The sequence below is a fragment of the Vombatus ursinus genome, unplaced genomic scaffold (genome assembly GCF_900497805.2).
Source record: "Vombatus ursinus unplaced genomic scaffold, bare-nosed wombat genome assembly UNPS02005459.1, whole genome shotgun sequence".
Lineage (NCBI taxonomy): Eukaryota > Metazoa > Chordata > Mammalia > Diprotodontia > Vombatidae > Vombatus > Vombatus ursinus.
In genome coordinates, this window is record NW_020945237.1 from 11649702 (window position 1) to 11666799 (window position 17098).

Genomic DNA, 17098 nt, shown 5'->3' on the forward strand with positions numbered 1-17098 from the left:
TCAATAGCTCAGCTGGAATTCTATCACCTCCACTTAACCTTATTGTTAGAAATACTTCCTAAGGCCCACCTGACTTCATTCTCCAGGATATCTGGCCCAAGATCAGCAACCACACCACCTTGATCATCTCTGATGCAAGTGATCACTATGCAAGCTCTTTCTTGCATAGTTCTGTGTATTTTTGCCACCTATTGTTAATCTCTTCCCCTTTTGATATATCCCTACAATTTTTGTCTTTTACCATGTTCATTTTGGCATGAAATATTCCTTTGATGTCTCTTAATTTTCTTAAAAAGATCTCTTTTCTTTCTCATTCTATTGTATTTTTTTTCTATTTCTTTCCATTCCTTACTAAAACAAAAGCCTTATCTCTGCTTGCTGTTCTCAGGAATTCTGCATTCATTGGGGTATATCTTCCTCTTCCTCCTTTACCTTTCACTTTCCTTCTTTCCCAAGCTATTTGTAAAGCCTCATCTAGCAAGCATTTTGCTTTCTTGCTCTTGTGTTTCTTTGGAATATTTTGTTGTTGCTGCTGCTGCTGCCTCTTGCACAATATTACTAACCTCTGTCCATAGTTCTTCAGACACTCTATCTACCTGATTGAATTCCTTAAATCTATTTATCACTTCCACTTCATATTCATGAGGGATGTTATTTATGTCATGCCTATATGGTCTGAGACTATAAAAATATAAGACAATGAAATGAATCTTTGCTGACTCCAGATATATCCTGTCAATTAGGTATACAACTACATTTCAACTGTCAATTAATGTCCTTATCATTTCCTTCTCCTCTTCCTTTTCCTTTTCCTCATTGTTATTGTTGTTGTTTTATGTGTTCGGTGAGTAAAGAAATTGATTATTTGAATTTCTAGCACTCCCTCTGGCTAAACTCCCCAGAGAGTGCCTACTATTCCTAGGTTCTCTGAATATCTCTGGAGCTCTGTTCCTGGCACTGTAGCCCATGAGATACTGCCAACGTGCTTCCCATTAGCAATTAGCCAACAGACACAATTAGCTCTCGGCAAAGGCATTTACTAAGTTGGCAAAGTAAAAAGAGTTACTACAAAGTACACTTCCTTCTCCTCCCAACCACCCCCCCAAAAAAGTTGTACATTCTACTAAATTTAAAAAAAAAAACAAGCATGCATAGGAAGAGGGAGTATGTATTTAGAGCACAAGAATAATGAGGCACATATAGAAATTCCCTTATAGGCAAGACAACTAAAAATTCTTGAGCCAGGGCAGCTAGGTGGCGCAGCGGATAGAGCACCGGCCCTGAAGTCAGGACGACCTGAGTTCAAATCCGGCCTCAGACCAAACACTTGACACTTACTAGCTGTGTGACCCTGGGCAAGTCACTTAACCCCAATTGCCTAAAAACAAACAAAAAACAAAACAAAACTCTTGATCCTTCAGTACCTATAGGTCTTCTCTATCTTTATAGAGGCCTCGGAGTGGGTTGGTGGGGCAGCCCAGTCAGATACTTGGGTCTGTTCCTCACCGTAGTTTTACTCTTGATTACCAGAGCTAGCTTTTAATAGAGTCTGTGGCTGATTCCCTTCTCTGCTGCCAGGGTTCCTATTCCCCGAAGCTGCTTTTTCTCTTGACTAACTGTCTTTCTGTAGTCTTGTCTATTTGGATTATGTGTCTCTGCTCCCTCAGTTTTGCCTTGGAACACTCCAACAGATAGTTTCATTGTACTGATGAAAGATATATTTTCCTCTAGAGAAGTCACAGCTAGATGCCATGGAGCTGACAGAGGAGCAGAGAAGGAAAAGAGGAGAGAAATAGCCTCCTGCTTCCCATTGCTCCTCTTAGGATTCACCTCCACAAAATACCTCCAAGACTACTGTCCCTCAAACTTCCTAGAACTTCGCAATGTAAAGCACCCAGTATCGTAGGCTTCCCTCTGACTCAATGAGAAAGGGGTTTGTGCTTTGGAAAGGGCTTGGAGCAGACCATCTTAACATCTTTACAACTATTCTTCATACATTGTTGTGGGATTGTAACCAAAATAAAACAAACCCCCTTATTAGATCATTTGTTATACAGTCTTAAACTGTGCTTTCATTGGGGAAGAGAGGAAAATCTCATCACTCTAATGTGAAAATATCACTTTCATACCGATCCCCATACTACATATGTTTAAATATGTATATTTCAAAGTTTAGGTGGGGGGCAGGAGAGGTGAGGAGAAATGAGATTGGTAAATTGGTAAATTGGGGCCCAGGATATATTTTTCTTTTTTTCACAATTTTCACACACACACACACACACACACACACATATGCAATTCTCACGTGTGTTCCTTGCAGAGAGAAACCGTTTTTACCTTTCTCTGTCCTCTTGGTCTTTAGCATGGTGCCTGGCTCATAGTATGAAATCAATAAATTCTTGTTGACTTGACTTTCAGAGGGAATCGTGATTCATGTTCGTGGGAAAAATTCTTTTCAGCTAAGTGAGAATTTCATTCTCCTGTCTTACTTGACACAGCACTAAATAGATAAAATCTTCTTTCACATAAAAGGGCCGTGTGGAAAAGCTGGCCTTGTGCCCACCTTCTATAAAAAGCACCCATTCCAAGGCCATCATACTTGAGTAGCTGGAAGTTAAATGGCTTTTGGTGCTGCCCTTTTCTTTGTGTCACTTTTGAAATCAAAGAAACTGTACCTTAAAACTCTTTGGCAGGTATATACATCTTTTTCAAAGACTTGGTTACTGTTTAATTTTCTCTAGAAGACAACAGAAAACATCTCAACACAAATAAGCTCTTTTTCTTGTTCCATTTATGAACTTCTAAATTTCATGAATGTTCTAGAACCTATCTGGGCCTCAGTTTCTTTGTCTGTCAAATGAATGAGTTGAACTAGGTAATCTCTAAAGTCTCTTCCTACGTAAAAATTCATTCATAGAAGATAATGTAAGATATCACTATGATTCATTTTTGCCCTAAATAAGAAAGAGGGCACAAGCTAATGATCCATTCAGCTCCATATGGTTGTCTTGGGCACCTGACATTATTACTCTACTTTTATGTTGTTTTTACACACCTTTTTTTCTTTTCTTTTGCTGCAGCTGAATGGATTTGGAACTAGTCCAAGCGCACATCTCCTTGAGCCACAAAATGAGTCATTCCAGTGAGGAAATTTTTTTTGTTAGTTTTATTTTTGTTTCCCTAGTTGTTTTGTTTTTGGTAAACCAGTAAGGTACTTAAGATTTAGTTGTAGTCAAAAGCCTGAGGCAATGGAAAAATCAAGCTTCTTTTAAGAAGGAACATGAGACTAAGAGTTCTAGAATGTCATCTGATATCATACCTATAGCTATTCTTCCCCCACCTTTATAAAGTGTGTGAAATTTTGTTTGAATATGCGTGTGTGTATACACATACAAACATTTGTATACACACATATATACACATGCATATGTGTGATGTATATACATACACACATATATTCATCTGAGTGCTTGCTCTATAGCTTCTGATGTAATTAAGACCCTCTCTGTACTCTCTGGTAAAATGTCTTCCCCTCCTCAATCCCATCAAGTTTAGTGGAGTAGGAAAAATTCTAGATTCGGAATCAGAGGACCTGGCCTCAAATGCCAGCTCTCCTAGTTCTTAACTTCTTCCTTGGACAAGTCCCTTAATTACTCTGTCCCAATTTCTTTGTCTCCAACATCTGAGGACTTGACCAGATAATCTGCAAGGTCTCTCCTAGCTTCAAGTCTATGATGCTAAAATCTCATGAAACAAATTCTTATCTAATAATTCCTGTTCTTTGGAGTACCCGCATCATTCAGTTCTCCATTTAGAGATTAGACTTTTAAATAGTAGGACTTTTTCCAAGCCAGGTATGTTTGTTGAGAAAAGCCATTGCTTTTCTATGTCTATGTATGTTTATAAATACATAAAAACCAGGCAAAATATCTATCTTAAATACATGTGTGTTTGTGTGTGTGTATGTACACAGAGAAAGAAAATATTTTAGAGAAAAATAGAATTTAAATTTAAGTTGACAGTTTCTCCTTTAACCTCCATCTCAAGTTACTTCATGGGAATAGACATTGCCCCCACATTTTATTAGACTGAAGAGCTTAGTTCAGTATTGTATACCATATAAGAGTATAGTCTACATTCATCAAATGTTTGAAATTTAAGCTAATTAAATGCTAGCCAAATCTTCCTCTGCTTCTCTGCCTCACTGCCCATGCCCAAAATGAGTATATTCAATTCTACTTACTAACAATGGTGGAAGCATTTATATGCTACCTAAATCTTCTCCAAATGAATAAAAGGAGGTCACTCTGAAAGAACTTTTTTATTTTAAAAAAATGGGCATAAAGAACCTAGAATTCAAAGTCAGCCGAATTTTAGGTATCGCATTAATCCAACACCCTCTTTTACTGTTGAGGAAACTGAGGTCTTTAGGGGTTAAGGGACTTGTCCATAGTCAAAAGCACAGTAAGTAGCAAAGCAGGTAATTACAATCTGGACCTTTGCCTCCAAACAGTCATATTTTCACCACACTTGTACTTAATTCAGTCCTTAGATGATCCATGATCTTGTTTGGGAGTATACTCTCTCCCCTCGGGCAGATAACAACCCATCCATGTCTTCAGTATCCTTGTCCATATTATCAAGAGAGGATATTCATAACATGCCAAAGGCCCTCTTATAGGTGTCTTAGTATTCGATGGCTAGCATAGTGACATATATTATGATTATTCTCCCTCACTCTTGTTATATTACTAACCCAAATTCTTTCCTGGTCATGTATTCGATGGAAGGTGTCTTTACACAATGATCTATGATCCGCTGACTGTTTACTTAACACTTAAATCTAGCCTTCTTAGAACTCTTCTTTGTATCACCCTTTGGAGCACCTGCCATTTTGATTCTTTTCAAATCAATAATTCAATAAACCAGTATTTATTAAGTTCCTATTATGTGATAGTATCTGGGGATACAAAGGCAGAAATCAAACAAAAAGTACACTGAAGGAACTTATCTGATATCAGGAAATAAAATGTATATGTATAAATGCATATAAAGGGGCAACTAGGTGGCCCAGTGGATAGAGTGTCTCACCTGGAGTCAGGAAGACTCATCTTCCTAAACTCAAATCTGGCCTCAGACACTCACTAGCTCTGTGATCCTGGGAAATCCCTTAACCCTATTTGCCTCAGTTTCCACATCTATAAAATGAGCTGAAGAAGAAAATGACAAACCACTCCTGTATCTTTCCCAAGAAAACCTCAAAATGGGGTCACAAAGAGTTAGACACAAATGACTGAACAACAACCAAAAATGCATATAAAACATACACAGATTTTGTTTTGTTTGTGAGGGGAGAGTCAAAGTCATTACCATCTGAGGGATTAGGACAGTAAACAATTGTTAAATCAGAAGCCACTGATTAAGCACTTACTTGGTAGCCAGACCCTCCCCCAAGTACAGGGAATACAAAGAAAGGCAAAACAACAACAACAACAAAAAGAAAAGAAAAGAAAAGAAAAGAAAAGAAAAGAAAAGAAAAGAAAAGAAAAGAAAAGAAAAGAAAAGAAAAAAGAAAAAACCCAGTCCCTGCCCTCAGGGAACTCAAAATCCGAGGGAGACCTCATGCAAACAACTTTGTACTTGCAACATGTATAAAGATTAAATTGGAGGTAATGGAAGGAAAGCTTGTGCTTTAGAGAAAACTAGGGATTTGAAAATGGTAGAAAGAACTAGTTATATACCTGCCTATATATTTATCTACCTATAATACTTTTCCATAAATCTCTTACATCATTTCCTTTTAGAAACTATTATACTTTGAACAGGATAGAAACATACATTTCATTTAGAAAAAACTGCATAATAACCATAAGACTTGGAAAGAAATTTTAAGTAGTTGTGGCAATTTTAAATCTGACCATACGAAGAATTAAAAGTAGATACAACTAAATAGAATATTTTCAAGGTAATGTCATATCATTTATGTAGCAAAGGAGTTTTTGTTGTATATTTGTTTAAATGAAGCTTCTTTTACAATCAAGGAAATAAAATGTCATAAAATTATAGTTTCTGATAGGAAAAAAATATGTTCACAATAAATGAGTGATGGTTTGTTAAAAGAGGAAAAAAAGAGTTAAATACTTATTCAAATTCTTGTATGCCATGCCTCAAATTTACAAGAACTCTAGTTCTTTGAGATGATGAAATTCCAATGGTGTGATGAAAAAATCACAATTTCAATTTCAGTTTCCAATGTCTGACATTAATATCACTTGTCAATTAAAAGATCCCTATTATAAAAGTCTGTGCTAAAGAATGTTAAGATTTTGCTTGTTGCCATCAATCCCCTTGTCCTGTTCGTGGCACATAGTAAATTAATAAATATGCAAAGACTGAAAAGTGAGGAGGATGGAATTTATTCCATTTAGAAGGGATAGCCTCATAGTGTTCTCATTCAGAGATGTATAACATTTAGGGGAGAAAATATGCATTCACAAAGTAGTCTTTGGTGGCAAGGAAAAGCTTGGGATTATTGAAAGCTCAGCATTATTTCTTAAATATGATCTCTACCATTCTTTTCCTACCATTTGAATCTGGTTTCAGCTCATTTTCTATCTCCAGTGTCTGTCCAAAACTAATATACACTAACTGAATCATCCCATCTAACTGTGTGCCACACAGTAAGGCAATATAAATTATCCGTTTAGTTTTTCCTTTGAGGATTACAAAATGTTATCTTTTACGTGTAGCCATGGATCTTATTGAGGATGCCCTGTAGATTCCTGGGACTTTAAACAGTAAATACAATGCCAATACTATAAATAGGAATATCTGAAAAGCTTTATTTCTTTGGGAATCTTCTCTTGCACTTGAAATCTGCACAGACAATACTCCACAACAGTGACAGGTACATTTGGAAAGCAGATATCTCCCTATTTTATGCCTCATTTAATATCGGTAGATAATCATTAAGCAAAATTATTATTGTGGTTTTATTTTTCAAAGAGTCTTACATGATCTTATCATGTACATGGGGAACACCCAGTCAGAGAAAGAGCCTTTAGGGCTCAGTTTTATTCTATTGAATCTAATGTTGCTGGGTTCTTTTAAAAAAAATCCACAAAAATAAATAGAAGAATCTTCTCTATATACTTTATAGCTCTTCAGTTTTGTTTCTATGAAGATAGGGTCTGCTATAGAGAAAAAATACGAAATGGTAGCTATTTTTTTCTCATATTTTCATGAATATTCTCATATTTTGCATGTATATTCATTACATGCAAAGATTTTGTGGACATGAGAAAGTTGGTCTGCAGGTGCGAAGCTATAAATGCCATCTTCAACTTTTTTAAAGTATTAATACAATCTCATTTTTTTTTTTTTACTTTTGACACCCCAGCCTCTTTCAGATATTTTAAAAAATAATTCTCGGAGTGCTTTTCAAGCATTCATTTCTCATTATGTATTCGGGTCAGGTCCAGGCACTTCATTCAGGTGTGTTTTTTTCACCGTCATTTCTCAAATGTTCAAAAGTGGTAGTTCCATGATCCCCAGTGATGAAAATAGATCATTACAGAAATACAAGACTAACTTCATTTCACTGCTAATTGTTGTTGTTTTCCCTGCCCTTCCATTTAATCTTTTAATGCCTTTAGATAAGGGATAATCTAACTTAATTTAGTCTTCTACCAAGCTATCTTCAGGCTTATTTTTTCTCCATTGACTGATTTTTTTTCCCTTATTTTGGAAAATGCTATTACTTATAATCATCTGCCATACTTTAATATTTTGCTAATGAACTCGTATTTACTGTATATGCTTTCCTTGCTTATTCTGTACTTGGAAAGGTGAGCAGATGTTTGCTGGCTACGGTAGTTTCTGGGTTCTTTTGGCCACTTGTTCACTTATCCATTAGAGCGTTTTTAGGAATAGCAATTGTTAATATTTTAACAATGAATGTTAAAAGTACAAATAAAATATAAATAAAAAGTTTTGCGTGATTTTACGTGTCATTAATAAGAATGTTAAACATCGCAACCCCAAGCATAGGTTCCCGGAGTGCTTTACCAGACATTTCCACGAAAGTTGACGTTGAACCATTAAGTTGAGCTCATTTTTGAAACTAGCTGTTCTACCAACTCCATGTCTCCTTCATTGTAGGATGCTTTCCACATCCCTACATTTTTTTCTCATAAGAATAGATTGATAGACTTTGTCAAATGGTTTGTTAAAACCTAGGCAGATAATATGTACAGTGTTTTCCTGATCCACCAGTCTCATAACTCTGTCAATAAATGGAATAAGGCAAAGCATAATCTGTTCTTCATAGAGCCAAGCTGGATCTTACTGATGACAATGTTCATTTCTAAATAGATGATCACTAACAGTGCCTTTAAGATCCAGTCAAAAATCTTGGCAAGAATTTAATTCAAGCTTAATGACCCTTGGTTTGCAGACTCTATTTTCTTCCCTTTTGTGAAAATTAGGACATTTGCCTGGTTTTCTATAATCTTACTATGCCTCTCCTATTGTCTTTGATCTTTCAAAGATTATTGCCAGTTACCCATCAATTCAATCTGCCAGTCCATTTGGCATCCCAGGAAGTGATGCATGTAGAAATGGTAATTTAAATTAATTAGAAGTATCTAAATGTTTCCTTATAATCTCCATACTAATCAAGGTTTATACTTCTTCCCTAGCCACTTTTTTTCTCTCCTCTCCAGTCTCTACTCCCCCCCCCCAAAACAAATTCATTGGAACAAAAGAGAAGCCTAGAAGTAAAAAAAAAAAACAAAAAAAGAGTTGAATAATTCTGTCTTTCCCCATATGTTATTCTGTCCAACCCAGTATCACCTCTTATTTCATCACAAATAATACATCATTTTGGTATCTCAACTTTTTCCTTATCTGCCTCAGATCATTCTACACTTTAGCACTTTTGGTCTTCCTTATAATAACAAACAATGGCTCAGAATGAATTTGGACTCTGTTAGTATTGGTTAACTAGAACTCAGTCTCTTTTGCCCAACATTCGCCCATCTTCTAACTTCCTTTTTTTGTCAAGGTCATCATCATCCCTTCAGTCATGAGACAGACAACTCTGGAGTTGTCCTTGACTTCTCACTTTCCATTATCCCACATACCTAATTTGTTGCTAAATCTTATCACAATATTTCTGGCATCTGTTTCCATCTGTGCTCACATGGCCACCACCCTACATCAAGATACCATCACTTCTCACCTAGAATACTGCAATAGCCACCTCATTGTTCTCCCCATCTGATCCACCTTTCCTTTAGTTACCATTCTCCTCAATAAATTCCAATCATCCTCTGTTGCATCTATGATTAAATACAAGCTTTCTTGTATGGCTTTTAAAACCCTTTACCACCTGGCTCCAATCTATCTTCCTAACCCTAGTACTCCTTGTTTGCGGAGTCTTCATTCTTGCTGTTCAGCATATGTGCCTCTGCATTTCTCGCTTGTATGCCTTTTCCCAGGCTGTCTTACATGTCCTGGCCTCTTTCATTTCTTCCCTCTCCCTTTTATGATCCTGTTTCCTTCAAAGCTTAGCTCAATTATACTACATGTAAACTTTCCTGTTTCCCTGAGGTACTACTGTCTCTCCCTCAAATATTTTGTATTTATTCTACAGGTGTGTGTATATGTACACATGTGTATATGTATGTGTATGTATATGCATGCGTGTATACATATGTAGAATAAATGTAAGGTATATATATGTGTGTATATATATGTGTGTGTATATATATATACCAGCTATACATGTTGAAGAAAGTCAGTTTCATTTTATCCCTAGCAGCAGCATAGTGACCCAGAGTCAGTAATTAATAAATGCTTATTGATTAATAGAAAAATTATTGCTCTGATTGTATTTCTTCCCTGTTAATCAACCAATAAGCATTTTTAAATACCTACTATATTCTAGGCTCTGTGCTAAGTGTCAAGGATACAACAGTAAGCATATGATAATCCTCACATTCAATGAATTTTATATCCATCAAGGGAGACAATGTTCACTTTTTAGATATATACAAGACCTGTGGAGATTAGATTGGGGGTGTGGTCTAATACAAATCTGATCCAGGATTTTCGGTACACTAATGGAGAGAGGGGGAGAATATATGTGAGTTCTGAATGCATACAAAGGGATAGTGACCTAAACTAGAATAGAGGGCAGAGTGAAGTGAATTCAGTAGAATGAAGTTGTCAACACCAAATTCTTTAAGCACTTTATTAGGGCACTACTGCAGAAAGAGGGGAGAACCTAGTCTACTTATGCTTCTGAAAAGTGTAATAGTGTATATTTCATAGATCATGTCTATAAATTGACTCTTGCCTATTATTTCTAGAGGGAAGAAGGTTGGATATTTAAGGGAAAAATAATCCACTTGAAGTAGTTAATAATACCTTCTTAATAGTGTTGTTGATTTAATGTAATCTATACCTGATGAAGATATTAACTAAATGAATTCCCATTGGGACTTTTCACAAAGATCATTCCTATTAGGGTTATAAAATGACAGTCAAATGAAACATATTCTTAACTACGTCTACTGTATATTTGTATGCAGTATTTGTATTATTTGTACATTTGACATATGAAGGCAAAACCAAAAATTCACTTATTGAGATTGTGCTGAATTTTCCCTTCCCAAGAATCTAGTGCCTGCCTTGGTTGCATTGACTTCAGAAACCCTTATGCTTTTTAGCCTAACAGTTTACATATTACAGTACATCCAGGGAGCTTCCCAGGGAGCTGTGAGTTCCATTGACAACAGAGTTCTGCCCAGTGGAAACCTCTGTTATGTGAAACCTCTCATTGTATAGTCACTACTGGCAGACGGTTACTTTGCCAGACAACTTACCGAAGCATTTTAATTTTCAAATTAGCAATCATTGCAACATATGTTTTTGCTTAGCAGACTGACTAAATTATAAACAGTAAGCATTTGGCTCATAGTTTGCAGTGTGTGTGTGTGTGTGTGTGTGTCTGTGTGTGTGTGTGTGTGTATGTGTGTGTGATACTTCCTGATCTTAACTGCTTCCTGAAATTGCAAAATACAGTAAGACTAAATGCTATTTGGGGAGATGATTGGTTGGAAGCCGAAAATGTCAAGCCTGTTTGATTCCAGAAGTTATTCTGCCTCTAATTTTGAACAAGATATTACTTAAAATCCCTGAAATGTTTCCCTTCCTCATAAGTGAGATAGTTTCCCCATCTAACATCCAATCAACAGTAGACCTCAGGAACAAAATGAGGAAGTTGTTGGCTAAATTGCAGTAGGGAGGAGAAGAAAATCACTTTTGTAGATCTACCCAGTTTGTGTTTCAGGGTTCATAGAGTAAGAGGCATAAGATGTGTATTATTGTGCTTTATAATGTCGGTGTTCCATTTAGACCTCAGCATTTAATGTCATACCAGTAAGATCTGCCAGCTCTCTCCTCTTCCCTCCTGGGTCAGAACCTTAAGTGAAAGATGATTCAGTGTGGATTTTTATTTAGCATCTTCAACATTAAAATTTCACAGGATGGTTCACAGCCAATTACAGGTTCTACATGCTCACACTTTACACCATGACACTTGCTATAAAGTGAAGCAACTGTTTGCAATAAACAGAGGGTGATGTTTTATAAGCTCATTATTCTCTCAAACTAGTGAGGAGGGTTTTATTAAATCTAGAATTCCAATTGTAGGTGCTTTGGTAGAACAGATGGAAAGGAAGTTTCCCTGTGAATTTTCTTGGATGTTTGGTTAATTGCCCACCTTTAACAGCAGCCATTGGAATCAGAAATCAAGATGGGGTGCAAACAGAAGCATCATCAGTCCCCTTTGCCATTGATTAACAGCAATCACAAACATTTTAGTGTAGGGTCCAACATTGCTTCTGGGTTCAAGTTTTAAAATTGTGAGGTCCCACGCATGATGCCAATATCTGAGGTGAGGTTAGTAATAGAGTCACCATTGACCTATTTCCCCTTTTTGTTATCAGAAGGGAGAAGCTAAATAAAGGGAGATAAATTGATCATATGACATAATACATGTAAAGCACATTGCAAACCTTACAGTCATACAAGTGGTGACTATTATAGCATTGGGATAGATAGTTCTTTGTAGTTTACTTATCTTTCATGTATGTTGTATCATGTCCTTCTCTAGTTTAACCAGGCAGTAAAGAGTATAAATACCCTCATATACATGAAAAAATAGGAGGCTTATACTGTTATAATTAAATTAAAAGTAAAAAATGAAAAGGGTGTGGGGAGGAATATGGGTTTCTCTTGTAAGTAAATCTTATTAGCTTTAACAATACACTACTTAGCAATTCATTTGTCAGTTGAAAAAAGAAATTATTACTTCCTGGTTCTCAGCAATATTCGGAGTAGTTGCACTCACTAGATAAGTAAGTTCTAAATAAGCACCATGTTAATTTCTTTCTTTCTTTCTTTTCTTTTTCTTTTTTTTGGGGGCAGGGGAGGCAATCAGAGTTAAGTGACTTGCCCAGGGTCACACACCTAGTAAGTTTGAGGCTGGATTTGAATTCAGGTCCTCCTGACTCCAGGGCTACTATTCTATCCACTGGGCTATACCTAGCTGCCCTATGCTATTATATTTCTCAAAGGGACTGTTTAAATTTGGTGTTTGTATCTTTAGCACCTAATATGGTGCCTGATACACAGGAAGTGCTTAATAAAAATTTGTATATCAATTTATGGATTTCTCATGCACCTAGCCATGGGTATGGCTCATAGTGGGCACCTGGTGATTGATTGATTTATCGGGTTGAATGCATGCCAATAAGAATTCTTAACCTTTTTGGTGTCATAGACATAGTGGTGAAGCCTGTGGACACCTTCTCAGAATAAATCTTTCAAATGCACAAAATAAGAAACATGAGATTACAAAGAAATGAATTGTGCAGGATATCAAAATATTCAAAAATTAAGTTCACAGAATCCTAGTTAAGAATACCTGGCTAATTATCTTTTCATGTACCTAAAATCAACTGATAATTATAGGTAGGTCCTGAGTTTGCCTCTGAATTGTCTGATAGCATATATTTCAAACACAGAGTGAAATGTCTTATATTGAACTCCAGTTTTTTAACCAAAATACTTTTGCCTTAATTTTCTGGCTACGTCCTCTTGAAACCTTCCTGGATAAGCATCTCTTTTCTAAACATACTTTTTTTTTTCTTAGATAAGAGACAGCCTGTTATTGTCTAGAATAATTACAGAGCTGAAATACCACTAACAGGTCATCTCCTACAACCTCTTCTTTTTTTACAGAGAAGGAACCTGGTCTTAGAAAAGTTAAGCATCTTGTCCAAAGCCACAGAGGAAGTTTGTGGCAGAACAAGGATTAGAACCCAGGTCTTAACAATCCATATCCAGCATTATTCCTATTGCATAATGTAACTAATTATGAATGAAAGCCCAAGATGACTGGAAGAAATTACCCAAGAATTTGCTGATTTTTGAGTGTCTGATAAGATTTTGGATTCTGCATAATAATCTGAAAAAATAATAATTTTCACATTCAAATTAGATGAAATCATGTAGGCTTGGAGAAATCCTAGTATTTCAGCAGAAGTGTAGATGGCCAGCGTACTCAGGTAAAAGTGGTAAATATTTGAATGGGATTTTAATGTCTCTAGGGGTCTTTGAAGTTTGAGAATTATTTCAGTGTCCCCAGGGCTGTTTCAAATTCTATAAATGAGTCTGATTCATTAGATTAACTAGGGCTCATCTACCATGCCTAAAGTTTCCTCCCCTGCTCCCGTTTTCTTTTCTTTTCTTTTCTTTCTTTCTTTATTTATTTTTGCTTTTTGGTGAGGCAATTGGGGTTAAGTGACTTGCCCAGGGTCACACAGCTAGTAAGTGTCAAGTGTTTGGTCTGAGTCCGGATTTGTACTCAGATCCTCCTGACTTCAGGGCTGGTGCTGTATCCTCTGCGCCACCTAGCTGCCCCGCCCTGCCCCTCTTTTAAAAATTGAAATGTAAGTCCAGCTAGGTTAAAGGGCTCCATGCCTCAATAAAGCTTTTTTTTTAAAGCCATTAAAAGTTCACCTGATGTTTTGATAGGTATGTTTTCTTTTTTTATAAGCAAGGATAAAAAAAATAATATCAATGCCATGTGAACATAACATTAAACTCATCATGAGATTTTGTACTTTTTCTTACCTTGAACTCTTGGAACTTAAGAACAAAAACAACAACAATCATTGGTAAGACGTAGTTTAAGGCCCATTTCAACCCAACGGTAAACAAAGGGGGCAAAACAGCATAACAGACATTGTTACATTTCATCAAATCTCTTTCCTGCCTTGGGAAAGTTTTCCAGACCCCTCCCACTAAGGAAGGATTAAGTAGTTCAGGAAATTGTATGTCTGGAAAATTCTTCCCCGGCTAAAGGACATAGCAATAAATGATGACTACAATCCAGAAAGTAGGTCACAGACAGTAGTGAGTCCCGTCTTGCCAAATTTATACAGAAAGCAATTCGAGGAGAAGTTAATTTTGCTCTTGCCATTTATTTTAAGCATTAGCAGTGATGATTAAATATTTCGGCTCAGCAATGGCCATGCTTTTGCAAGGATACTCTAAGTTGACTTCTTGTTTGTTAACATGTCATTTGGAAGCATGAAGTGTTTCCACTGGAAAAAAATAATTTCTTCAAACCCAATTTCTGGGTGAATTTTCCCATCCTTTAAGCTTCATACCTTTTACATAAAGTAAAAATTCATTTGACAGCAAATTAGAAATTCACATTAGGCCAGGTAATTACCTGGGGTTAAGTAAATTCCATTCTAAACTAACCATTCTATAAATGCAATATCTAGCTACCAGTAGCATTCATTTTTATGTGAAATTAAAATGCATGCTGTTACCAGGAAAGAGAATTCATGACCCAGAGATACTAAAGGTAGTTATTTTTCATGAATGTCATTTTGAAGGTTTAATTCTGGTCTTTGAACATCTGAGGTGTGACTTTGGAAATATAGGCCTCTAGGGAGACACAATAAAAGCAATGATGTATCTGCCATGGGGGAACTTTGAGACACTCATGCATATGAAACAGTAAATATACAAATATACAAAAACTCAAAGTAAGCCATAAAGTCTTTTCTTTCTAAAGATGACAATAATTAAAATACATACAAATTGTTCATATTATGGATTCAAAAACATTGCCCCAATGTCTTTCTCTTTCTCTTTTTTTTAATCACTGGGAAAATAAATCAAGAAATTAAGGAAGGAAGAAGTGTTGCCACAAATGGAAATGGAAACTAAGAAATGGATGAAACACAATCCACTTTTGAAATAATTTATTCTAAAATAATTTACCTTAGAGTTTGTGATGTGCAGGCTTAAAAATCATGGCTTTAAGGTCATAATTTTGTTTAGAAGAGCAACATAAAATAATAGATGTAAAGTTACATAAATTTTAAATACCCTGCAGATGTAAGAACTTATTTTAATTAAAAAAACAATCACTAAGTTAGAGGAAACCTCTGAAATCATATGAAAGTATCAATTTTTTATATATAAGAAATATAGTTATCAAGTCTCTACTTAAACATGACCAGTTATGAGGAACTGATCACCTAATAAGGCAGCTCAATCTGTTCTATAAAAATTTTAATCAGTAGCAATAGTGGTGGTAGAAGAGGTGAATTGATTATTTTGAAACCTGAAAAGTGTATTTTGTGCACTCAGAGAATTAATACCCATTCACATTATACTGAGGCAATATAATTAGTGTATAGAGAGCCATTCTTGGATTCAGGAAACCTGGGTTGAAGTCTGGCATCTTCATCTGGCATGAAGACTAGAAATTATTGACAAGTTACTCATCCATATCAATGAAGAACATTTCTATATGCTTTCAACATGGGTGAAATTGTAGATCTAAACCAAAAATAATTTTTAAGGAAATTAACCTCAGTTAAAGGTGAAGTATGAATATGTACGTATATAGCTAAATGATAGTCATAATATGTTCATAGAGATGTGTGTGTATGTGTATATATATGTATATATATATATATATATAATACATACATATACACATACTTATAATTCAGGTTTACCTTCCTCCTTAGAACTTAAAAAGATAACAAAATTTGCTGGAGTTCCTGAGTGACAGTGAAGGCAGGTAGCCCAAAGGATAACGGCAAAAAGCCAATTTTAAATTAAAAATTTGTCACAGGTAATCCACAAAGTGCATAATTGATTGTTGGCTGGAGTTGTCATCGAAGAGACACCACAGATGATTTCATAGGCAAGTTATTCTGTATGAAGCTCTCTTTCAGCCAGAGTAGGGAACCATTGATAACTTGTTAAACAGACCGTGTGTGTAGAAGTTACATTTTTAAAATAAGCTTTTATTGATATTTCCTGTTTCTTAATGGCCATAGTATCCCATGTATCTGAGCCATCCTATATGAAAAATAGTATTTTTAGAGAAGAAAAAGAAAAGTCAACACAACATTTTTCAATAAATTGAAAAAAACCTGAAAATGTGTATACTGTGTAACGCCTCTGTTTATTTTGAATTTTGAGTATATCTACTTTATTTTATTGAACCAAATTCAACCTTTGGCCTGTAATTTAATGTACTAACTCCAATGTAATAGACTCAAACAGCTCTCCACACCCAGCCACTTATTTTTAGTCCTTAGAGTTCATTTTCCAGAGATGACTCTTCTTACAAGTTGTGATGCCTACATATCTACAAAATTATTTACCCTGTTTCTATTTTGTTTTCTTGTAGGTTTCATATATACAGGAGAAATTGTACACCGAATGCTAACAGCCACACAGTACATAGCCCCTTTAATGGCAAATTTTGACCCTAGTGTGTCCAGAAATTCAACCATCAGATATTTTGATAATGGTATGTATCTTCTTAATTTTATCACTTATTTGGTCTATTTGAATAACAAATTTGCCCTCAATGTTGGATTAATCTGAAAATATTTTTATTATGTCAATAATAATGATTCTATAGAAGAGATGTACACAGAATATTCAACATTTGCCTTTCTTATACAAGGTGAAAATATCATGCTGA

The 17098-nt window shown here is 35.6% G+C and overlaps 1 protein-coding gene across 2 annotated transcripts in view; it reads left to right on the top strand.

Annotated features, from left to right (window-relative positions):
- The window catches only part of PLXDC2 (plexin domain containing 2), a 490381-nt gene that overhangs the window by 318318 nt on the left and 154965 nt on the right, over positions 1–17098 (top strand). For both annotated transcript variants that reach the window (XM_027847979.1, XM_027847980.1), the window contains exon 5: positions 16799–16921. In XM_027847979.1, the coding sequence (XP_027703780.1) occupies positions 16799–16921 (123 nt within the window). The remainder of the gene's footprint in view (positions 1–16798; positions 16922–17098) is intronic.